Source organism: Lissotriton helveticus, chromosome 2_1 (genome assembly GCF_964261635.1).
Source record: "Lissotriton helveticus chromosome 2_1, aLisHel1.1, whole genome shotgun sequence".
Lineage (NCBI taxonomy): Eukaryota > Metazoa > Chordata > Amphibia > Caudata > Salamandridae > Lissotriton > Lissotriton helveticus.
In genome coordinates this window covers 1062773297-1062799341 of record NC_136059.1, presented here as the reverse complement: position 1 = coordinate 1062799341, position 26045 = coordinate 1062773297, and the positions used below count along the sequence as shown (strand labels likewise).

The window sequence follows — 26045 nt, the reverse complement described above, 5'->3', positions numbered from 1 at the left end:
ATGGAGGTCGAACGGCTTCGATAAGTGGGACCTTATAGGGATTTCGAGGATCGGAGATTTGTGGGCAAAGGAAGATGTAGTGTTATTTGCTACCATGCAGCAGAAATACAAACTTGCACATACAGAGTACTTTCAGTATCTACAGGTCTGACAGGCATTGCAGTCTCACTTCACAAAAGGGTCCATCCCCCGCAGCACACACCCCTTGAGGATGGATTGCTCAATGGTTACCTGCCAGAGAAGACGATCTCTCTCAAGTATAAGTAATTGATAAACAACACTGTGAATTTCCTTCAGAACACAAGGGCGGGGTGGGAGGGAGATGGCCTCGATCTTGATGATGAGGAATGGTAGGAGGCGCTCACCTCTACACGGGAGGTAGCGATTTCGGCTAGACTGCATCTTGTTCAGTTGAAAATATTGCACAGGGTGTATGTCACTGGACCCTGCTTGGTTCGCATGGGAAGGGCACAGGGAGGGGAGTGCAGAAGGTAGTGTGGCAATGAAGGCACGTTTATGCATATCCTACTCAGGAGGAGTTCTGGTGAAAAATACATGCTGTTCTTGGTGAGGTACTAGAATTGGACATCCGGCCCGAGGCGAAAAGGTGCCTTTTGAACGTTTGGGAGCCCACGGACCTGAGCAGAATGGGTAAGATCTGGGCCACTCAGGGCCTTAAGGTGGCAAAAAGGAACATAGCTCAATTGTGGAGAGCTACAACCCCGCCCACTGTAACAGAATGGAAGAAGCATATGGACTGGTGCATGCTCCGTGAAAAAACAGTGCACCTCGCTAGGGGCTGCCGAAGAAATGGTCATTGGTATGGGGGCATGGAATGCATACCGGGGGGAGATCTGTAGTCCACCATGTGACTCTCCTATTGAAGACCTGCCCTCACCATAATTGTAACGTTTCAGGTGCTATCACAGCTCAGTTCAATCTATACAATGATTATTATTGTGACCGCTTGTTGTTACCTCCCATGTACATCATGTCAATTTGTTATATGCTACCTTGCTGACACGTATTGATTAATAAAAAGATTTATAAAAAAAGAGTGGTGTCAAGGGCTGCTTTAGTGCTTACGCTTTCCTATTTTGAGCCAAGATTTAATGGCAAGCTTATATGTAGAGGTAAAATGTAATCACCGTACCTGAAGCAGTCTGAATGAAACAGGGGTGGCACAGCCCAGCCTCCTCCAGTCGATGATTGGCAAAGATGGGCCCAGAATTGGTCCGGCCTTTGCCTGGGCAATGCCCAGAGGCATCCCGCACATGTCCCATGCTGAGGAAGAAGTAATGTTCTTTAAAGCACTCAGCAGCAGTGCCTCCCTGAAGCGATGAGGTATAGTGCATGTAATCTGTTGGACCTGGCATCTTTGCCGTGTTTTTGACCTGCCTTTTGGCTTCTAACCTCCTGTTTTTGACTGTGTGATGCATTTCACTTTTGCTGGTTTTAGGACTCTGATCACTCACCCACTGCTGACCAATGCTAAAGTGCAAGTGCTCCCTGTGCAAATTGTATCAGTAATTGGTTGTCCATGATTGGCATATGTGATAAACTAGTAAATCCCTAGTCAAGTGTACCAGGTGTGCCCAGGGCTTGTAAATCAAATGCTACTAGTGTGCCTGCAGCACTGATTGTGCCACCCACGTGAGTAGCCCTGCAAACATGTCTCAGACCTGCCACTGCAGTGTCTGTGTGTGCAATTTTAAACTGCTGTAGCGACTTGGCAGGTGCATCCACTTGCCAGGTTCAAACCATCACTTTTATTGCATGTAAGGCACCCTTAAGGAAGGCCCAAGGTAGCTCCTTGGGCAGGGTTGCATTGTATTTAAAAGGTATGATTCGTACGGCACTGTCAGCGATGCACCCTGCCTGCATTGGGGCCGAGGGCACCGCTTCTGGAGAGCATGATGCACCGCCCGACTTACAATGCAGCCCGACCTCCCCGACAACTGCGCTTCACACCGACTCTGCAACATAGCGACACTGACTTCGTCATAGAAGAAGTGGCCTGCACCGGAGCCAAGGGCACTGCTCGTGAAGTGCATGATGCACTGCCCTGAATTGCACCACAGCCCCGACTTCCCTGACAACAGGGCTTCACATCAAAGCTGCACCGATGCCTCCACTGCAGCCAAGTGCACTGCTTGTGAAGAGGACAATGCACCACCCCGACTTACAACGCAGTCCTGATGCCTGTTGACACCAGCACCTCGACCACATAATCGCGGAGTCGATAACTGGCGTGGGTGACCTCCCGGACTCACCGACACCACAGCGATCGTCGCCGGTGCCGCTACACCCCACCATGCCTCACCTTTCCTGTGGCAGTAAGGAATCAACGCTGCCCGGCATTGCATCACTTCAGTACAACATCTTTGTTGTCATCATTGTAAAGTACTGTTACTTTGGGGGAACGTGTGACTCCGTGGCTCGCCCATGCCCGCACGGTCAGCGCTGCACAGTGGATTCATACCTGTCATGACATCGAGATAGTCCAGTTGGAGCTATTGTCTTCTAAGAACTATATTTTTACAGTAGTCTTTCCCAAAGTGATATCTTGATTTGTGTGTGTTGGATTTTTGTTGTTTTGGTCTTGTTTATCCAGATAAATATTGGCTTTTTTTCTAAACCTGTGTGGTATCCTTTTGTAGTGTTTTCACTGTCTTAATGTGTGTGTATGTACAAATGGTTTACGCATTACCTCTGAGATAAGCCTGACAGCTCTTGCCAAATGGGTGAGAAGGGGTTATTTTAGCTGTTTGACTCTGTTACCCTGACTAGAATAAGGGTCCCTACTTGAACAGAGTGCCGAACTCTGGCAGATAGAGACCCAAAGTTCTAACATAGTCCCTCAAGCCCCTGCTCTCCAAACACTTGTTTTCCTACGATGCAGGAGCAGTAATGCACTTAAAAGCACTCTGCGACAGCGCCTCCCTGATGCACTGAGGTGTGAGGCGTGTAGTCCCGTGGGCACCCGCTCTCCAAACACTTGTTTTCCTGTGCTGTGGGAGCAGGAGTTGGCTTAAACAAGCTCAGTGGCAGCTCATCGCAGTACCTCACTGGCGCAATGAGGTATGGGGCATGTAGTCCCTCTGGACCCCGCTTTTCAAACACTCATAGATTAGTCAGTCGATAGATATTAACAATACACATTTGGGAAGAAATTCTTCTTCTAAAGTAATGGCGAGAGCAGAAGTTGAAGTTGAAGGAATTTATTAAGCGCGCTAACACCCAACGGTTTCTTGGCGCTATGATTTGACACAGAGGAAGAAGGGATGCCGGGAAATTACTGCAAAGGAAAAGCTAGGGAAAAGAGATGAGTTTTTAAAGCTTTGCGGAAGTCCATATAAACAGGAATGGACCTGATGGTGAAGGGAAGGGCGTTCCAGAAGCGGGGGGCAAGGGTAGAGAACCGCAAGCCTCCCTGTTTTTTCCTCCGAAAGTGAGGTACCTCCAAGAGTGCCTGGGTAGAGGAGCGGAGGCTTCTGTTGGGGAGATAGGCACGAATCTTTGAGTTGACAAAGGCTGGAGCAGTGCCGGCTAGAGCCATGAAAGTCAGGCATCCCAACTTGAATAGAGATCGCTGGGAGATGGGTAACCAGTGAATAGATTTAAGCAGAGGGGTAACGTGATGGGAATTGGGCAGCCTGTGAATAAGGTGCGCTGCTTGATTTTGGATAAGTTGAAGGCGCCAAAGCTCATAAGCCGGAATCCCTACATAAAGGCCATTGCCATAATCCAGGCGGGAAATGATCATGGCCGAGATGATAAGTTTAAGGGCTTCGACAGAAAAGAAGCGAGAAATTTTACGGATGATTCGAAGGGACATGAAATAGGCCGAGACAACGGAGCTGATCTGGGGACGCATGGTCAGGTCTTGACTAATTTGGATACCCAGGGTTTAAACTTTGGTGGAAGGTGAAGGGGGGGGGACCAAGGGCAGGGGGCCAGAAGGCGGGGGACCAAGGACTAGGAAGGCCACCAGTGAGGACCAGCTCCGTCTTGTTGAGTTTTAAATGATTATGATTCATCCAGTCGTAGATGAATGTCAGTACAGTGTGGAACTTGAGAATAGAATCATCAGAGGAGGAAAGGTTGAAAATGAGCTGGAGGTCATCAGCATAGTTAAATACTGATACCCCCATTTTTTGTAAGGCGGCTATGAGAGGGTGGATATAAAGGTTGAAAAGGAGGGGAGAAAGAGAAGAACCCTGGGGGACCCCGCAAACAACAGAACAGGAGGGAGCAGAGAAGCCTTCCAACTGGACGGCCTGTGTCCGGTCCTGTAAGAAGGAAGTGAGCCAGACCAGGGCAGTCCCCCGAATGCCGGCGCCCCCGACACGGTCGAGGAGAGCAATGCGCAGTTGCAGGAATGAAGGAGGGCATGCAGTGCGGCACAGCTAAGATGCCACTAGTGGCTTCAGGGCGTTGCTCACGGATGCCAAGCAGAGGCGGGTGCATCTCCTGGGTCACTTGGTCTCCCTGTGCCACTGTGTGCAGTAATGTAGATTGATTTAAGACAATGTTTGTGTGAATTCCTGATTGAAACACATAATGCGGACGATGTAGCCTCAGGAATACAAGCATTCCATTTGAACTGCGTTGGTTTCTACTCAAGTTAAATTAGGAATCTTCAAAGAGGCATGTGATGCCAAACATGGGCCAAGACCAAGTACACATGAATCACTCAGAAAACTACTCGCAACGATGACCTTTCAAAGACACAGACTTTTTTGATTAATATATTTGGTGCTTTGGACAGTTGGACAATATCTTCCAGAACAGTACCCTTTAATATTTACCCTCACCCAATCCCGAGGATGGCACTATAACATTAGAGGAGTGGGGCCGAAACATTGCACGTCTGGTACTCTAAAGAGCATAACCTTTATTGAAAGCATTATATGGGAAATCTGAGAAGGGTGACCTCCACCAGGCTACATGGATCTTTACTTGCCCTGCAGCTCTGCCCTGCTATCATCTTTATGTGTTTAATTCGTCTTTTAAATTTGTGACACTGTTATATGGATTTTTACAAGGGGAAGGTCTAGTGGGATGTTTTGATTGACTCTGGATACATGAATATCTTTATATATATGAAAGTTTAAATTTAATAAAATTGATTCCAATATACCCACTGCTCTTTTCAATTACAATTCATGCTCTCTTCTATGAGTGGATTGCTTAACCCATTTAAAAATGACTATACGTCCAAGGAGCATTTTTTGATATTTTGGTTGAGACTAGTTACCCTAGCTCCCTGCAATAAAAGTAAGCAGGGTAAGCAATATTTGTTGATCTAAATTATGAATGTTATTCATGGTGGTAGTATACGGCACTTATAAAACTATTTACCATCTTATCATCCATAATGCTACTATATTTTAGGTTCACTTTAATACAGAGAAATGGTACAGAAAATAACTGAGCACTTCACTAGTGACCAATTTATTGGACAGTAAGGTAGATCAGTGACTTGTTAGGTGTGCTGTAGAGATCTGGACTAACTCAAGGTGAGGGATTTTGATCCGTTTTTATTAACTCAATCGCTCACCTTTCTGAAATGAACAAAATCAGCATCCATGTCGTGTAATATTCCTTATTAATAATGGAAATGCATAATTATGATTCTTAGTGCTCTTTATGATCATTACTAATGGGCAATGTGTGGTTCTCTGCTTAACAATGTAACTCCCAGTACTGCAACTTGCTGTTTTCACTTGCATTTGAACCTTCAGTATGTGGTTGCCTAATAACAGAAAAAAAGATACAGAAGAGCATGACTTGCTCAAAGTAGTTATTAAATGACAGGATAAATGGCCACCTGCCAATTTCCAAGCAGGATCAGACATAGGGTGCAGAGGACAACAAAGCCGTTTTCCCCATATAACTGGAGGTGGGCAGTACATTTAATCTGTACTACAGTCTTAACTTTTATCATGGGGCAATCGCAAAAAGTATAGGAGACAATAAAATGTAATTATTCTTTCTCCTAGCTCCTTTTATTCAATGGTATAGAGAGCACTGCTGTGCCACATTTATGTTGCCTCCCTAATATTCATAGGGACATCAGATACATATTTTAAGTGTGCTCAAAATGGTTAGATTCCATGTTAAAGAGAATGGCGAAGTGTGTAAGAAATAAATTAAATTATATCCAGACGAAATGAGTCACATTTAATGCACGAGTGTTTTTGTGGCGTAAGGTTAAAAATCCATGCTATTATATCATGACCTTGTGTGGTTCAACATGTTTCATCAGAAGGATGCACTGGAATTATTCTATGCCTTCAGCAGGGCCTTAATCATCTCAGAACATTACATACTTAGAAGCCCATAACAGGGAGTGGTGCTCTCACAGATGGACACTCTATAGGTCGGGTAATTAAAGTGGAACCTTCATGATCAGACCCAGAGTTTTTCTTGACACAGAGGAACTCTTTACCTGGGAATTGTCCTGATCTGCTTTCTGTGAGGTTTGTATATTTTAGAATAAATGCAAAACAATGGTGTGGAATGGGCAGTGTCATACCATTCTGTTAATTAGGGGTCGCCACAGGGAGTAGCCACTATGCCTGGCCTTCTCTTTGGTACCCCTTCCACTACCTTAATGACCCTGCCCAGTTGTGTTACTGTATTTAGAAGTGTGCTTCCAACAAAACAGAATGCTTTGAGAAATCCAGATTTTGAAAATATCTAGACATTTATGGCTGTATGCCTTACAGATGCCTTGTGGGAAGGTTAGGCCTCCGTTGGTGATGGTTAAAACCGATAATAAAGGCTATATGCCCTATTGGTTTATTGAGAATGGTTTTCAGATGCCATAGTTCTGATCTGTTTTGTAGGAAGAGTTAGGGCAAAAGTAGCATGCCTGACTTCTTTATTGTGAAAAGCTATGTTAAAGCCAATAGGTGTTTACAAGTGGGTTGTTATAATACTGTGCTATTTTGTATAATGGAATCTGGGAGATTGATGTTGGTTAATCCCACCGAAGAGATCTGGTAGTAGACGAGATGCACTGCAGTTATCCCTGTTAGAGTGGACAGTATATTAGTTTGCCAACTGTGATTTTGTACATATTTCTAGTTGTATGCCTTTATGCATGATTATTTCCTTGTGTGAAAGCTTACGGTCAATACAATAGATCTGTGTTGGTTATGATGGCAAGACAACGATAAAGTATGTAGGCCTGACTGGTACAATGACAAAGGTTACGTCAGAAGCCTAATCTGTTATGAAGCGGTATGACAAAGGAAGTGTGCCTGACTTAATTACTGTGAAAAAAGATATGTCAAACCAAATAGATCTTTAAGAGTGCATTCTTATTACACTGTACAAATGCCTGTAGACAGGTATTCTTTTTACATGACATCTCATTGCTTACTGCAGCAGGCAAGGAGTTTGTTGTTAGTTACTGCTTTCACAAAGCCTTGGGGTAGAAGATTAACACAACGCGATTCCTAGCAAAGCCCTCCTGAGGGGGTTGTATTTTGTTCTATGAATTCTAACATATATATTTGTAAATGTATGACTAAAGTCCTGATGGCTGCCCTGGGGGGAAATCTTATGCTCAATACAGTAAGGCTGGGTTAGTTATTGTAACAAGTAAATATTAATGGTTATAGCTCACTAGGGAGAATTTTGCCACATGCAACAACTGTAATCTGTATCTTTTGACATGTTGCACAACACGCAAAAAGCTTGACTTATTTATTATGAAACACAAAAAGTCAATAGGCCTTTTGGCCTCATGGTATTATACAGTTGTGAGAACCCCTTTTAGTGGGACATGGGGCAAGCAGGGGTTACTGAGCCCAAAAGTGTGGGTTGTGGCCTTTTTACTCCAGATGTGCTGTCTCAGGGCTGTCCCTAGGCCCGCCCTAATATGGGTCCTGACTAATTGGGTCAACTACTACCCCCTCCAGCTCTTGGCTCTCAGTGATCAGCACTTGACTCTCGGTGAGGGCGCGGTTCAAGCAGTCCAAGGCTCTTTGAGGGGAGACCCAAGCCACGAGGTACAAACAGTGATTGTTCAAATAAATGCCATTACGAAAAACATAGTATTTTAACATAGGCATACAAAGCATAGGCAACATACTAAATAATAACCACATTCTTTTAAAGTCATCACATTATAGACGTCCTAGGCAGTATTCCAAAGTTCTTTCATCCCTTTCTAGTGAGGCCGATTATTCCCTGTTCAATACTGGTGGCAACTTTCCGATACACACCAAGCTAGTCCCTGCATGACAAAATCTATGTTTGGCATTAATTGTCAACTACTGCTGCGCTAGGTGCTAAATTCGCCCCCAACTGGCATACAGGGTCGCCAACTTGCTCTGCACAAGGGTGATGGCCATCACTTCACTGTGGCCCCCACCTGTCTTTTGGGGGTCACCAACATCATTGGTGCAGCCAGGGGTGGCTCCTCTGCAATGGCGGAGGAGCATCGCCTGGCTGGCTCAGAGCCAGCAGCTAAAAATAAAATCAATATTTCATTTTATTTTTAAGCAGCTGGCTCAGCCAGTGTGTGCAGGGAGGGATGGGGCTGGAGCACGTGAGGGGACATGTTATGTGCATTCTCTAAGTGCCCAGTTGTGCTTGGCCGGCAGTCTCAGGCCGGCCAAACACACATGGGCACTTAGGTTTCTCTAACCCCACTGTTTTGAACAGCAGGGCTGGAGAAACCCCACAATCAATCAATCAATCAATCAGAGCATTTATATAGCGCACTACTCACCCGGAGGGTCTCAAGGCGCTAGGGGAGGGGGGTCCGCTACTGCTCGAACAGCCAGGTCTTGAGCTGCTTCCTGAGGGCGAGGTGGTCCTGGGTCATGCGGAGGTGGGTCGGGAGGGAGTTCCATGTCTTGGCGGCGAGGTAGGAGAAGGACCGTCCCCCAGTGGTGGCTCTTCGGATTCAAGGGACGGCGGCGAGGGCGTGGGCGGTCGATCGAAGCTGGCGTTTGGGAGCGTAGAAGTTCAGGCGGCTGTTGAGGTATCCTGGTCCTTGGTTGTGTAGGGCTTTGTGAGCGTGGGTGAGGAGGCGGAAGGTGATTCTCTTGTTGACCGGGAGCCAGTGCAGGTCTCTCAGGTGTTCGGAGATGTGGCTGCGACGGGGGATGTCCAGGATGAGTCGTGCTGAGGCGTTCTGGATCCGCTGAAGTCTCTTCTGGAGTTTGGCGGTGGTTCCTGCGTAGAGGGAGTTGCTGTAGTCCAGACGGCTGGTGACGAGGGCCTGGGTGACCGTCTTCCTGGTCTCGGTGGGGATCCACCGGAAGATCTTGCGTAGCATGCACAGACTCACTGTCCTGAGCAGAACATCTTTTTATCCCGCTCAGGACAATCCCTGCACTGCTTTAGAGCAGCACAGGGATTGGACAGGTAGTCTGTGACATAGTCTCGTGTCTGCTGGGACAAGGAAGAAGCAGCATGGAGGCGTGACGCGGGAGGCAGCCGGCAAGTTTAACTTAATTTTTTTTAAATTATTATTAAAGTCCTCCCCCACTCTCCCCCTCCCGCACCCCCGCGCCGCTTCCACCCACCCCACCACTTTTTATATGTGGCTGCTGCTGCTGGGTGCAGCGGTCCCAAAGAGTCTTCTGGTCTTGCAGGCATGCAGAAGGCTAGTGCTCAAGGCTCAGAGCAAGTGATTTTCCTTTCTTGGGTGATGGCCTATCACCCAGCAGGGAGACAAGCAGACCTTGGTCCCGAGTCCTGGTTCCAGCAGCTAGGAGTCTTGGTGTCCTTCTCTCTGGCTAAACAGCACTGTTGAAAAAAGTGTGGGACTCATGCTACCACCTTTATTCTCCAAATCTAGACCCAAATATTTAGTGTCTGGTCCTTTGAAAGTCAGGTCGTGGGTTTTAACTCTTTATAGGTACCCTTTCCTCTGCTTTGTCCTTTGTCTGAGGCAGTCTGCCACACCAGGAGTGGCTTCAATTCTGACTTACCCACAGTACATGCCGAGGGAGTAACTGGGGATGAAACTTGGCTGTCAGCCTCTACTGAGATATGTCTCTATGGTTGAAATGCCTAATACTTCCCTTCATTTATGATTCCTTGGTCTTACAGTGCCAACCTTATTCGACCCACCATCTTCCTGACAATAAGCCCAGAGCCTACTGACCTGTAACTCTTCCTAGAATCAAAGAGACATTTGATGTGCACAGATGTTGTTTTGCTCCCCTTCCTCCAGTGTGTGTGTTCCCACACCGACCCTCAGGAATGTCAGCAATCCATATCTGCTGCCTGGGGGTTGCACTCGATACCTCAATTAGCCTCTCTAGGCCCTGGGATTCCAACATGCAACCCAGAGGCCTCCATGTTGTGTATCATGCACAGGCAGATATGCATTCTAGCATGCACATGGTAAGCCCCTCCTGGTCAAAGCATGAAATATACCTAGGTCATTGCATACATGCATAATCCATGTTTGCGTATGACTAGAAATCAGTATCAGGGATTCAGATATCCATGCAGGTTGGACACTACTATCACTATGCAGAGATCTTTTCTTTCCCAAAAACTGTATTAAGCTGATAGACAGGTATTTTGGTACATGGAATCTCAGAGTACGGCAGCAGACAAGGGGTTTGGTGTTAGTGATCACCTTTGATAAGCCTTTGAGCTGGAAGATTTACATTGCCACAATCCATGCTAATCCATTTTAAGGAGGATAGTATATTGTTTTACAAGTCTAATTTTGCAGAGTCTAATTTTGAACGTTTCACCAGGCACAGGTTGCAGGTGTACAACTGGGAATGTCATGCAACAATCCCCAAGGGCTTCTGTCCTCCCGCTGCAGAGCTCTACATGGCATAGATGTCCACTCAGGGAGAGATATGAACCTTCTCTACCAATGCACTATTTTTCTTCTCAGGGAAAAATGTATCCTTGTGGAATAAGCACTTGGTCTGCACCCCCAGCAAATCTGGAGTTGCTCCATACCCATTGCCTTCCTGGAAGAGGGGGTTACTTCGGCCCTTGGCTGAAGCCCTTCTCTGACCATTTCGAGCATGGAAATGAGTTTGGAAATGCCCAGAAAGAATCATCTTACAGGGCATTTCCAAACCTTCGAGGCGGTTTGCCTTGTAGGTTTGGGAATGACCAGAAAGATGGAATGCCTACTTCCCAGCTCTGGATGGGATTTGCTACTGTAGATTCTCTGCACTCATGGTAGATAATTTTGCAGTAGAAAAAGCATTCTTAGCAATTAGGATTCCATTTACGAGTTCCAGCCAGTCGTAAAAGACATATTTTCTGGTTAAAATTTATGATGAAAGCAGAATATCCATTTGTGAATAGAGACCAGTGTGATTCTCCTTTCCGTCACAGGTGGGCTTAGCAATGGTAAAAGTATCATAAGTGAATGCAATTTGTTTTCCCAAAAACATGGTCTGCATGAGCCCAGTTTTTCTACTCTCTCAAGCATCTGCACCTACCGCGATTAGAATTATATCATTAATTTGCGTTCAGTGTAACCAAACAATCTGCAGCACATACAACAAGAAGCAACACTATCTGGAGAAATAATACATGTGCTAAGCTCAGCAGGATCTTCCAGGGGCATTAACTTAATCACCAGGAGCAAAAGACATCAAACTAATTTCCTTGACTCCTCACACCACCTGAATGTAGTGCTTTCCCAGGCCCATGTGACCCCCAGCTTACTCCCAACTCTCTGATACTAAAACAAAGATTGTTCTAGCTTGCATTTTAACAGGCAGCCAAGCAGCCTGGTATTATTTTAAGCCGTGAGCACATTGCCATCTTATAAAAGCAGGTAGTGATGGTGCATGTGGATTTCGAGTAGCATCTGAAGCTGGTTCCCCCTCGCGGCAGAGCATGGTATCATCAGACCAGGAGGAATCGAGAAGTAAAGCAGTAGCGGAGGCCATTAAACATGAATTGTTACCACGTGACTTCTGTTGGTCTGGGTTAATGTACGGATAGCCAGAAGACTTTGTACTCTGGGTGTTCTGCAGAAATATTTAAAGGGGCACATGCAGGCTTTTCACACAGCATTTTAGACCCCACTAATAGCACCATTTAAAATCTTGGGGATGAAAATGTACGGGATTTCCAATGAGAACTAGCAATATCGTTCATGGAAGACTAAAATACTTTCTCTGCTCAGAAAATGAAGAAGAATCAACCACCTGCTCCTATTCAAGAAAAATATATTTTTGTAAATTATTTTTTAGAGTTTTACAGAGCGCAAACTAGACCCGAGACATCGGGTATTAGAGAGCTTTACATGAGCACCAGTTTAGTTACAGATGGACACATTCATTTTTGTTTAGGCACCGGGAGATTAAGTGATTTGCCCAGAATCACAGGATATTGAGCGTCGTTGACGAGACGTGAACCCGGTTCCCCAGCTTCGAGGGCAACCACTCTAGTCGTGAGGCTACATCCTCTCCCTGACATTGTCAGAGATCTCTAAACTCAACTTCTACCACACCCTTTACATCCACACCCTGAGACATGCAGACACAAATAGTGATGTCCAAATTGTAAATGGATAGTCTTACATCAGTCAAACGAGCAAGAACACACCAATCAACTGGTAAACAACCTGCCCTAGCTGTCAATCACAAATAGAATCAACATAAAAGTCCCCCACACCATTCACGATTGTGAGGGGGATTTTAAGTTGTTCCTGCTTGTGAGCCACAGATCCACCAAGCATTTTGGGAAATCAGAGCCACTGAATTCTGACGGCTGACCTGCAGTGCAGACAGTAGTCAGTACCAACGAAACACAGTGGATCCCAGCATAGAAGTGAGGCGCAAAAAAACAACACACAAGGTGGACACAAAATCTGATAATTTTTTTGTGAATGTCCTATGCGAATATGTAATTTTTTTGTCTCATCCATGTTTTCTACAGAAGGTTCCAATAGAATGAAGTAATGAGGAAACTGAAATTATGAAATGAAAACATTTATGCATCTTACTTCTTTGGATGGTTTTCATCAATTACCACATTTGTGTCACAATTAAGCTATGCAGAACGCTAGGCAACCCCAGGGATTTCACATAATGCATTTTAATTAGTTAATACAAAATGTACTTACTTAATAATGCTCTCAGGAATGTGCACATACTCCATGGGTATCAGGTCACTCAGCTCTGCCAGACTGGAGACATATTTTATCTTGCTGCTGAACTTTGAGCTGAAACAATGGAACATCAAATCTAAGTAATGCAACAAACGCAAATAGACCAACCAAGGCACTAACTAATGTTTGACTAGTTGAATGTATTCATATTTTTTTTCAAAGTGGCAACCAAGTCTCTAACGTTGTGCAAAGTGGTAAGTGGTTGTCAGATTATCCAAACTAAACTACAGAAGCAAGATGTTTTTAAACCTAGGAAAACCTGAAAATTGTTGTTTCAATAACAAAATATCTCACAACAAGCATAAGATCAGTTCATTTTACTTACAGTCTAACAATATTTGGTGTTGTTAAAGTTTTGATTGCATGGCTTTTATTTTTAATATTTATTTATTAAAATGAGTGTTTAATATTTGTATTAAAAGACAACAGGAGCACATTGCACTAATTGACAACACCAACTTACAACGCCCTCAAAAGTCACGCTTAAACTAATAGTTACAGGTAGATCCCATCAGACTTCACAACCAAACTTTTCAACAAGAAGTAGAGCATGTTGACATTGAACGTGCCCTGATTTTTCACTACTACAACCAATAAATCAAATGAGTGAGAGAAACGTTCATGACTAAATCAAAGTGCCGTAAAGTAAAATGCAATTAACAAATTAGGTAGGAATTCTTTCATTTCACAGTCAAACCTGACCTACTCTGCTGCCCATACATAGGCTACCTATTAAGTTCCACCTCTGTCCTAGACTTGGATTTCCCTTACTAAATCATACATAACACATTCCAGTAATCTACTCGGCTGAAATGTTCCACAAATTTATGACAGTTTGATGTTTCAGTCAGTTAGGTCAGCTGAAATGATGACTCAAAAAATATTCTTTCAATATTTCAGCTTATCCAAGATGGATGGAAAGACCAAAAACATAGAATTTGGGACATGACTGACCTTATTCAGAGGACCATAACATGTGTATGGGTCCACTACTACTAAGTCCTAAAAGGAGGTGTCCATCTTTTGATAGAACAAACAATAGTGTGATGGAAGGAATGTTTCAATTAATATGAACCACTGGTTATTGCTTTGGGGTGACATTCCAGTTCATCGTTTATCACCAACGGTGCCTGTCTAGACAGACATCCACCGTATACAAACCAGCCTAGGTCCTGCTCTGATAGGGACATGGTAGTCAGAACTGCCAGACTGTGGCCCCTCTAGATGGGAACACAAGCAGCCTCTGGCCAAGTTTGGCCTACCTAGGCTTTGTCAGTGAGGCATAGCTTGAGTCCTATGGCAGAGTAAGCAAGGGACCCAGATCGGGCCACACGTTTCGAACTTAGGAGGTCATGCGTAAGAAACAATAAAGTGATTCAATACATGCTTGAATTAATCCCAGACACTAGCAACATTCAGGCCATATTACATCCAGGTGTTTTGCACTCTGCAGCACTCTAAACTTACACATGTCATGCACAAATGAGTCTTGGTCCTGCTCTAGTAGCAACAGTTCAGGTCAAACATTTCCATGTTTAAACTGCAGTCACTGTGTTAGCATATGAAAATCAGAAGGATTTAAGAAGAATATGCAAGTCACACAGATACATATTTTCTTTTTTTTTACAGAGTTTTATATAGCGCGAACTAGACCCGGGTATCAGAGCACTTTACATAGCACCATTTGAATTACATGAGGACACATTCATTTTGAAATATTTTGTTACCTTTGATACTGCAGGATGTATTTAGTCAATAAAATATCTATGGAGTATTGTATATTGGCAACACTATGAGAAAGGCAAAAATATGTTTCAATGAGCATCGTAACCATATACTTAATTGCCATATGGAAGCGCCAACTGTTATTGGTTACCCGTATACTGAAGTAAAAAGGATGGGTATTAGGCGCTTTATACATATTGAAATACAATACAATGCAACATAATGGTGGGTCCACCTCCAGGCTTGTGCTGATGGTCTGTCTTGACAGGTGATCGTGTAGCCAGAGGAGATAGCTGTAGCAATGTCTGGTGCAGAGGTTGGCTTTAGCCATGTTTCCCTGTGGAAAAGCGGATCCGGAGCATGTGCGTGCAATCGGTGGCATGTTTAGTGAGAGAGCATGTGTTGTGGAGCAGGGATACAAGTTTGGGATGTTGTTTGGTTGGTGTTTGGTCTGTGTGAGTCAGTGGGCAGCTAGTATGTGTGAGCGAATGGGTTGCTGTTGGTGTGGGAGTGGTGGGTGTAGGCTGTGTGAGCGTGTATGAGAACTTTCAGGAGGTGTATGTGAAATGTAAATCTGTCATTTGAGCAACATTTTTGCGTGAAATGCATCCATTTTCGGCATGGAGACACATTTAAATAAAAGTACTGCAAACAAGAGCAGTTCACATTCTGTTGTTCCTGTGCGTTATTGGTAGTTTTTTTTTTTACCATGTTTGGTTCTCTGTAACATATTTTTTTACCAAAGATGGTGCATAAATGCGCAAAGTGGAGTAAAGTAACACCTAACAAAAGGTCCAGGTACACAGTTTCAAAGGCAAACTACAAATTAATACTGAAAAATTCATTCAAATGAAAAAAGGGGGGGAAAAGAAACAAGCATTTACAATGCAACGGTTTCGCCTTTGGAAAAGTTAGAGCGATTGGCAATGTAAAGGACAATGCCATTTATTTATCTGTTTTCAAAACCAACACAAATACAAATGTTGTCATTTACAATGCCAATAGCTCAAACTTTTCCAAAGGCGAAACGGTTGCATTGTAAATGCTTGTTCTCATTCCCTCCATCCAATGCTATCAGGGGTTACAACTTGTGACTTACAACAATCCAAGCTTTCCCACCACACCCACATTCTTTACTTCCCTCTCCACGCCATGGATGTTCTGCAGTGAGCTCGAGTCGGGGTTCTGCTAAATCAGAATGATGACAGCACTCTCATAATTCCTATAACTCTGCTCTCCCCTGCTTAGACTCCGGTCTTTCTTTTATGTCTGGTGCTTAGTTTCTCGTTAGGTGTAATTTCATATTCATTGCATGATTTCGCTCACAAGAAAATGTCACTCATAGTCATTCAAATGTCACTCATAATTATACTGAAAATATGAAAATGTCACACATCGCAATTGGAAACCTGGGCAGCTATGTTATTTATTTACTGATCCAAGATGTGGGTGCTGTAAATAAAAAAAGGAACCAAAATCAAATGCGCAGGAGGGCTTTTCTGCAAGCAGAGACTAGTGACCCCTTGCCCTTACCTTAACAGTCCGTCCGACGACGGTCACGGTCCTCCTCGCCCCCCACCCCGGCCCGAACCACTCCCTGACCCCTGCTTCAGTGCTGCTGCCTCTATCCTGGGTCAACTCAGACCATGTGTGAACTGAAGCAGAGGAGACTCACTCACCTGGGCTGGGGGCCTGCTGCTGGACCTGGCCTGAGGAGGCTGCAGCTCAGACTCTCTAGGGCGGCGCGAGGCGAGCTCAGGTTATGGGCAGAAGGCGGGCACCGCCACCGGGCAGAACTTGAAGGCAGACAGGGGTTGAGGCGGGAAGGGGGGGCGCAATGTTAGCCAGGTAGGGGCCACAGCTGCCGAAGCGAGGAACGAGTCACTCTGATTTCCACTTACTTGTGCTGGGATTTAAAATCTGAAGAATTACAACTTGGTAAACACATTTGTCTTAAAAATGTGTGTGTGTGCCTGCACGTGTGTGTGTGTGTGTGTGTGTGTGTGTGTGTGCGTGTGTGTATGTTTATATAGCGCTGTGGGCGAGCCTGGCGCTATACGACCCAAATGGGGTGGGGAGGGTTTTGAGCAGGGTGGGTGGTAACTAGCCCATTGGCATACTGAACACAACTTCTCTAAACACTTAGCAACGCTATCGCTTCCCCCTAACAAAATTAGACCCCGAGAAATAATAAAAGCAGTGCCAGGCAGAGACTGGGTGGCGTCATATATTGAGGTGAGTGCGTTTAAGAGGCTCGTGGGGGATCGCACTTCATACATCTACTTTCTCAAACCACCCCATCCCTTTTCCAAAAATATAATCTCGGCCCAAAGAAGCAAGTGCCGTGCTGTGCCAGCCTCTCTGCGCGATTCGGCGCCCATGGACAGAGGGTTACTCTGTGTAGAGAGAGTGCATGTGCGTGAAAATAACCCGCTGTGTACCCTAAAAAAACAGCACCTAGACTTCTATGAAAGAGCAGGTGGCAGCTGTGCCAACTAACTGGCAAAATTCACTGCCAAGGGCACAGTGTGTGAGTGTGACCACAGAGCGACACCACAAAAATCTAAACCGTCGGTTCCACACCCCAAGGCCTGCCTGATGAATGGCGGACGGAGGCGAACATTGCCCAGAGCATTAAAGATACATAAACTAACAACGGAGACTGAGCGTTATACACTTCACAACGCAGTGCGGGCAGACAACATAAGTGCCACTGCCGCAGCCTGCTCACTCACACGGCTGACGGCCCCCGGCAGGGCACCCCCCACCATTTCGAACTTCAACTAGACTCTCGTCTCTCGGGGCCCCGGCTGCACCGCACCATTTAGAATACTCGCGCAGGGGCTCCGGCCGGGGCCCGCACTATTTTGAAGACTCCCAGGGGCCCCGGCCGCACCATTTCCAATGCTCGCAGGGGCCCCAGCCGGGGCCCGCGCTGCGCAGTGCGCGCCATTTTTCAGAGCCTACTTTGTGCGACTGCAGCAGTGCCGGCACATGTATTAAGTCAGGGGCCTGGCGGGGCCCCCCGAGCGCAGGGCCCCGCGTGGCCCCCCGCAATGCGGGGGCTTGTGTTACGCCCCTGAGGTGGCGTAACAAAACGTGAGCGGGCCCCCTGCAAGGTATGCTGAAGGGGCCCTCACACTCACATAAGCAGGGGCTGAGGGGGCCCCCTCCAGTATGCGTACGCCTGGGGGCCTTTGGCAATGCTCCCGAGCAGAGTTACTTTGGACGACCGCTTGCAGGTGGATGATGGCACAACCCACTTTCTCGGAGACAAGCACTAAGGCAGCTTGAATAACCTCACATGCCCGCCGCAAACACGCACCTGTTCACAGCTTCCAAGAGCAGGGTAGGAGCGAGGCAGGGCTCTGGCAAACGGCGGCCCACACGGACTCACACGCAAGGAGATAACTCTGCCGAGCGACGGGCGGTGCAAACCTCAGAAAGGCGGCGGGAAAGCGCGGGGGTTTGGGTGACAGACGCTGTCGGCCTACCTACCACGAGAACCGTGAACAGCGCGGCTGCATCACTCATCTGAGGTGCGCAGCGTCACCGACAGCTCCTGTGAGGGGAGCGGGTGATGCCCTCGTGACGGAAGAAAAGCACTGCTCCTCGCTGTGGTGTCACCTACTACAGATCTGCTTCAGACACAATGTCCCTGCCATAGTCCCAGTGCGTGAAGCAGGGGTGGCGGCCTCGTGCTGGCACAAGAGACGGCGCCTTTTCAAACCCGAATGTATTCAGGCGACGAAAAAAACAAGTCAGGTCCCGGGCCGCGCTGTGATTGGCTGACGTCACGGGGGTGTCCCGGGCCGGCAGCCAATCACAGCGCGGCCCGGGAATGACGTCACGGGGGTGTCCCGGGCCGGCAGCCAATCGCAGCGCGGCCCGGGACAAAGGGGCGGGGCTTAAAAAAAGCACCAGAAACGCCCCCGAATCGCGTTTTCAGGAGAAAGCGCGATTGACAGCCTCTGCCTCCCAATGGCTAGCCTCCATTTATGGAGCTAGCCAATGAGAGGCAGAGGCGGTTCTAACATCACTACTAAAAACAAAAGATTTCGACTGGGAGGGGCTTCGCCCCTCGCCAAAAGTCGAAACCTAAAAAGGGGAAGAGAAAAGCCTATATTTCAAACCCAATTCAAAAAAGTACTTATAATTTATTAAACATATAATTTACAAATAAAACACATTTCAAATCCAATAAACGCTCATAAGAAAGTGTTGGCAAAACTAAGACAACAAATTCATGTTGCCAAACACGTGGCTAACATACAGACATTACATATACAGAAAGAACAACAAAAACAAAAATAGTATGTCTTTCACAGTTTGTGGCCACAGAATGCGTCGACAGCGTTTCGACTGCTGGATGACTATGTGGTCATCATCAGGACAAACAGTGGTTTGAGCGTTACAAGTAGCAATATTAAAAGCAGACCATTCACATTTTGAACGGTAGATGCAGTACGTTAAAATTTCTCGCAGGTCCTCATAGCACAGCTCAAGGACAGATAAATTAGCTCGCGTGAGACTATGTCTTCATCACAACTGGGAATCCAAATGAAGCCTTTAGTTGTGGCCCAGCGTTTGCCCAATCAATCGGCAGAAACTATCCTGTCGGACCCGCGAAATTCTGCCGATTGATTGGGCAAACGCTGGGCCACAACTAAAGGCTTCATTTGGATTCCCAGTTGTGATGAAGACATAGTGTCACGCGAGCTAATTTATCTGTCCTTGAGCTGTGCTATGAGGACCTGCGAGAAATTTTAACGTACTGCATCTACCATTCAAAATGTGAATGGTCTGCTTTTAATATTGTTACTTGTAACGCTCAAACCACTGTTTGTCCTGATGATGACCGCATAGTCATCCAGCGGTCGAAACGCCGTCGACGCATTCTGTGGCCACAAACTGTGAAAGACATACTATATTTGTTTTTTGTTCTTTCTGTATATGTAATGTCTGTATGTTAGCCACGTGTTTGGCAACATGAATTTGTTGTCTTAGTTTTGCCAACACTTTCTTATGAGAGTTTATTGGATTTGAAATGTGTTTTATTTGTAAATTATATGTTTAATAAATTATAAGTACTTGAATGGGTTTGAAATATAGGCTTTTCTCTTCCCCTTTTTTCTTTTTCCCCCCTGTTTTCATTTGAATGAATTTTTCAGTATTAATTTGTAGTTTGCCTTTGAAACTGTGTACCTGAACCTTTTGTTAGGTGTTACTATAATTTGTCCCTGGTTCAGGGGTATTGGACAGCCTCTGTCGTTGTTAATGACAAAGTGGAGTAAAGGCATACTTTCAGGAATTTTGCATAACAAGCATAATGCGAGAGTCCAGAAATGAGATAAAGTGCGCCATGTGTATTAAATTTTACCCAGGCTTAACTTTTACACCTGAAGATATATGAAATGTAACACTGTATTCCACAGGTTTATTTTGAAACAATAGAACTCAAGGTTGCTAAATTTGTATAAGAATATTAAATGTAAGATAGCAATATTTTCCTTAGGGCCCTCTTCCTGTGCTCCTGAATGTCAGGGCAGATTGACTCTAAGGCTTTCTTGTCATGACTCTCAGTGGCGTAGCTAGACGTTGTGCCATGGTCACTGTATTGCTGCCAGGCAGCCGCATGTAAGAGCGGGCGGGGGTGCGCTGGCGACTCCCTCAACGGCCGCTTCGCACGGCCCCAGGTAAGAGGGGGGAAGGGAGGCCGCTGCACCCAAAAAAACGTGTGCTGCCCGGGGCGGATCATCCTCTCCCCCCTCTTGCTACACCACTGATGACTTTATCTTCTAATTCTTTCTTGCATCATCTTGAACTTTTTGTTTCTTCATCTCGCTCTTGCAGGTCTCTTACCTGATATTTTCTTTTGTCGCCCTCTTTCCACCTTAGCCTTTGTCTCTCATGCTCTGGGTGAAAATCTGATGATGGGAAGTAAGTCTCGCCCAAAAATGAGTGCTCGATTCATCACCTGAAACCATCGGCACAAGTAAATCACTGTACCCTCATCTCTGTAACTTTGGGAGACAGCCTTTACAATGAAACTATTACAACACATGCCATTATATTGCATGTCTTTGAAATGCAAAAGGTGTGCAGCAGTGGGTAGAAGGTGTTGGATTTAACTCCAACACCTTCCCTACTGTTGCACGCACTGGAGTTGGAATAGAAAATGAATCTATTCCAACTTCCAGCGCCCCCCCCCCCCCCCTGACAGAAAGTCGGAGTATAAGTTTGCGTAGCAATGGCAGGGAATGTAATGGCATGTGTTGTAGAAGAATATGGTTCCTGGCCGTACTGCCTTTAAAAGCTTCAATCGAGCCTAAATCTAGGATTTAATTAAAATGCTATGCACACTGTAGCAGTGCTCCAACAATAACAAGGACTTATACTTAAACTATATTAATAACAACATAATGTAAAACGTATTACATAGCAATAAGACGAGTTCCTCCCTCAAACTCTGCAGAACTAAAATATTGGTATGCACCGAAGTTATGCTTGTGCAAAGTTTTCTTCTGCTGCTGTGCCGTGAGTCTTTTACTGTAAGTTAAACTATTACTCAATTTGCACTCTCCCAAAGTGTCGGCACAATCTGTGATTGCTCTTTTTATTCAGTTTATAAAAATAAGGCATAAACTTAAGTTAAGATACTTTCTTCTAATATTTGCTGCAATGTGTGCATTAGGTCAAAACACATTACATTTTAAATAAATAATTTGGACTGTATTATGTCATCTATTAAGACCATCTGATTGGTTTTTTAAGATATTTGATATTGACGGGGAAATGTGGATTTGCTACCATTGCAGTAAACAACGTGCTACCCTAAAAAATGCTCAGTAACTGCGCATAACTAACGTAGAAAAACAACAACACGATGACGGCGCTCCATGTTCCCTTCCGGTGGTATTGTTGAAACGTTTTGGCGAGGAAGTGCAATGGACTACTATTGTAACGAACCAGGAACGCCAGGTAAGATGAATAAGCTTTTATTCATATAAAGTCTGAGCCACCAAGCAGAGCAGCTTCAAGGAACACAGGAAAGACACCAACTCAAAGTTGGAATTCCTGACACGGAACTCTCACGCAGTGGGATTCTGGGCCAAGGACATTCCATAAACAAGCACAGAATACTACAACTACAAATAAAAAACAGATTTACTCTGCTCACTTCCACGCCTGCCTGTGAAAGCGGAAATGCCAACATGTTTTAAGATCTGCATGTATTTGCCCGCGAGGCTTGCAATAGCCAATGAGTCACGGGGTGGGACGTTCGGAGAGCATGATGTCAAAAAGTTTGGTATTATGCCTGTGCCCAGCAAGGTCAGGAAAGCACGACAGCTGTCTGTCTTGAATGCCAAAAAGCACGACCTCAGCAATGTTATTACCGAGCAATAAAAGTTAGTTTAGACTGAAAGTCTTAAAACTTGTGCCCTTTAGGGGCATTCCATGAGCTCCACATGTATTAATGAAGTACAAAACATTCTAACATTTAAAATGCAACTCCATATTTGTTCTGCTCTCAGAGGTAGGACAAACTGTATAGCTTTGGATTCACCACTCCCCAATATTAGTGCCTGTCCTTACAGGTCATTATCTTAATCATTTGTCTGTCACAATATTATCCGTCAATATGTTTTGTGGAAATGCTAAAGATGGTCTTTGAACACTGCCTATTGGCCACATCATCTTCACCAGCTCTCAGCTGGGATCACCATTCTCTTCTTTTAAGTTATCTCGACCCAAGTCCCGAATTTGGGGTCTTATAATGTAGCACTGAGGCAATCTACACTTCACACATCCAGGAGGCTAGAACCGCAGAGTGTGGTTTTGGCGCTGGTGCAACTCCCATAATCACTGAATCTTTCCAGCCCCCCTCCCCACCGAGGGTTTCATTTTATAAGAGCCTAGTCCACGACACCCTATTCCTGCAGCTGTCAGGCTTTGGGAGCTGGGGCACTATCCCCCCCACGCCCCCCCCCCCCACACACACTGCCACGCTGCAAGGTAGGCCTGCAGTAAGTGTGCCGCAGTGCCACTCACCTGGAAAGTGAGCATAAGGTACATTGGGTCCATTCTGTTGACCTGACCAGCTGCCCAGATCTTTCTCCATTCCCTACACTAGAATGATGGTGGACACACGGGGCTGAGTGGACAGACTGAAGGCACTGACTGGAGCTAGGGTCGGACTGCCTTCCTGGAGCCTAGGTGACTGTGGAGCCGCAGTGACAAAGGCTGAAAATGCTTTGCACTCACATCAGTGTAAAGCGCTGTCACTGATCAGTTGCTGGGGTTGGACATCACACAGACAGTCGCCGGTGGCACCGTAGGGTGGGGTCACTTTCCAGGCGCCTCACGCATCGAGCTCTTCGAGCTCTGGGAGAAGGGAAACAACTGCACTTGCTGCTCCTTTTGTATCCTGAACATTCGACCTTCTTACAAGCTGGATTGGATTCACAGGCCCTGAATACCTCAAGAGATGAATTAACTCGAAGCAAAGAAAGAAATCTGAGAATTCCAGATTCCATTATTATCTACTAGTTATGGCTGAAAATCTATGAGACTTGTCCTTAGTTGACATTTATGACCTGGTTTTTAGGTAAGATATTACTGTACAGCTGCTGCTGCACAAACCAACTACACCATGGGAAATGGATAGAACTTTGTTGCTAGGGTCGGGCCAAGGAGAGCAAATGTGGAGATGGACTTGGGATATCTGGGTGGGGGAAGTGGGTGTGTGCCACTGTGCCTGTCTGGGATGCTCGAGGCTCAGCGTTTCTGTGTGCATGTATTCCGAATATCTGTGCGCCTGCCTGTGTGTCAGCGTGTTTCTGTATGTAAACTTGTGTGTGCTGCGGCCTTTTTGGGCTATTGTGAAAATGTAGCCAATATGGGCACTATAACATTATCGTGGAAAGTAATTTAAGAATGTACATTACTGCTTCACTGTCAACCCTAGTCAAAAAAGTGCCAGGCAAACGGCCATGAAATTGTGCAAACTAGGCAGAAATACAAGGGGGGGCCAATAGGCCCCCACGCAAGCATGGCGGGGCCCGGTCCCTCCCACACCCCGTCCCTTTCGGGGCCGGTTTCCCCGCCCCCTCGCCCCGGAAGTACTGGTGTGCTTCCGGGGCGAGGGGGCGGGGTCGCGGCGGCGAAAGGGTTAAAAGCCTGGGGAGCGCGGGAAGCGGCCTCTTTGTGCCCGCGCTCCCAGGCTCGCTCCTCGCCCCACCGTGGGGCCGTTTAATTTTCTCTTTGTTTGTTTCAGGTCTACGACGCGCTGTGGAGCCCTAGCTGCGGAGAACAGTTTGCGGTGCAGGACTGCGTTTTACGGCCCCCGTCACGCTGTGGAGCCCTAGCTGCGGAGGAAGGATCGGTAGAGGACTACTCGCGGCGAGCTCGGGGATCCTCGGGACGACGCATAACGGAGCCGGCACAGGGAGTGCAGTAACAGGGAGCGGCACAAGGAGAGCGGACACGAGGGACCATCGGACCGTCGATCGTCAGGGCAGCGCTCGAGTGACACCGGAGCAAAAGGTATTTGTCGGGGCGGGCGGGCGGCCAGTCACCTACGAGCGGTGCCAGAAAGTTAGGTGGGCCCTCACCGGTAAGCCAGCAAGGGGGGCGCATCAGGTAGCGGGACGCGAGCACGTGTAGTGGCTGCCGGCCAAATTGTGTGGAAAGCGCTGTGTAAACGGAGGGTAAACGCGCTGAAATTTAACCTGATTGTCTGCCGTCTGCATTGTTTCAAAAGCGCTGTGTAAACGGAGGGTAAACGCGCTGAAATTTTAACCTGATTGTCTGCCGTCTGCATTGTTTCAAAAGCGCTGTGTAAACGGAGGGTAAACGTGCGCAAAATTTTAACCTGCTTGTCTGCCGTCTGCATTGTTGCGAAAGCGCTGTGTAAACTGAGGGTAAACGCGCTCGATTTGGTAAACGCGCTCGAGTTTATAACCTGCTTGGGGCCTTTTTGAGATCATTATTGAAGCGCCGTGTGATTGTGTGGACTCGCATGACCTGCCTGGGGTGAAGGTTTAACGCGAGGCAAAGCAGGGACAGCTGGGGCACAAGGTGGAGGGGAGACCAGAGAGCGTCTGGCTAGAGGGAGACGTTTTTTATGGTTTAAGAACGTGCTTTTTAAGATAAAAACATTCAGGTGATCCACTCTGTCAATAGACAAAATTGAGTGGGTTTTTTAACTAGCAGATATTGTAAGTTTATTAGAGAGCTATTCAACTGTTTAGTTGCATGCTAATGAATTACAGGAAACGTCTCAATATTAACAAATATTACAAGGAGCAAGATTTAAGTTATTTGGGTGTTATTTAACTGTGGTAGGGGCTGATTGCCTGTATTTGCTTGTTTCAATAAGAAATAACGTACTTTCTAATTTCAGGGGGACAAGCCTGGGACCTAGGTCTGTGTGATCCAGCTCGGGCACCTTCAACTGGGTCAGGTACGGAGCACGGTGTGCTCATAAATATGTCTCAAAGAAGGGGGCGTGTCAATCCAAATGTGGGTATAATGTTACAAAAAATGATGCGCAGAATGTCTGCAATGGATAAGAGACTGGGGAAGGTTGATAAAATGGATAAGGCTTTAGCGGACCTGGGGGCCAAAGTAGATGCCCAGGCCGGTCCATCTGGAAGACCCAAGCGGACGATAGTACCGCCCAAGCCAAGGGGCGTCTTTGTGACACCACCCAGGCGGGCAAGGAATAAGAGGGTGGGGGGGCAGCCACAGAGTATTACTCCCATCCTACCTCCTGCTGCACCAATTCTGCCACCACAGGTACCCCCTGCTGCCCCACTCCCGCCACCTCAGGTCCCGGTGCCCGTTCCAGCCCCGGTGCCCCAGTTGCCAGTGGCAGTACCAAATGTGCCAGTAATACCGGCAGCGGCACCAGTGCCACCCGTCGCGCCACCACAGGCTCCGGTGCCCCTAGGTGCGGGCCCTGCTCCCATTCCCGCGCCAGGGCCAGTGCCAATAGACCTGGCAGCTCAGGTGGCGGCTATTCTCCCTTGGTTAGGGGGGGGTGCGTTGCCGGTCAATACTGCCCGGACAACGGAGCAACAAACATTGCTGACTCAGATATTGTTGGCTAGTGGTAGGGGCGCAACGCCGCCTGCACCGGTTTCTCCCCAAACAGGTCCAGCGAATGATGGAGGCAGTGCCAGGA

At 46.5% G+C, this 26045-nt stretch overlaps 1 protein-coding gene across 1 annotated transcript in view; it reads right to left on the bottom strand.

Annotated features, from left to right (window-relative positions):
- PRUNE2 (prune homolog 2 with BCH domain) overlaps window positions 1–26045 on the bottom strand; it is a 1307647-nt gene that overhangs the window by 123422 nt on the left and 1158180 nt on the right. The window contains exon 16 of the mRNA XM_078677810.1: window positions 13088–13186. Within this exon, the coding sequence (XP_078533936.1) occupies window positions 13088–13186 (99 nt within the window). The remainder of the gene's footprint in view (window positions 1–13087; window positions 13187–26045) is intronic.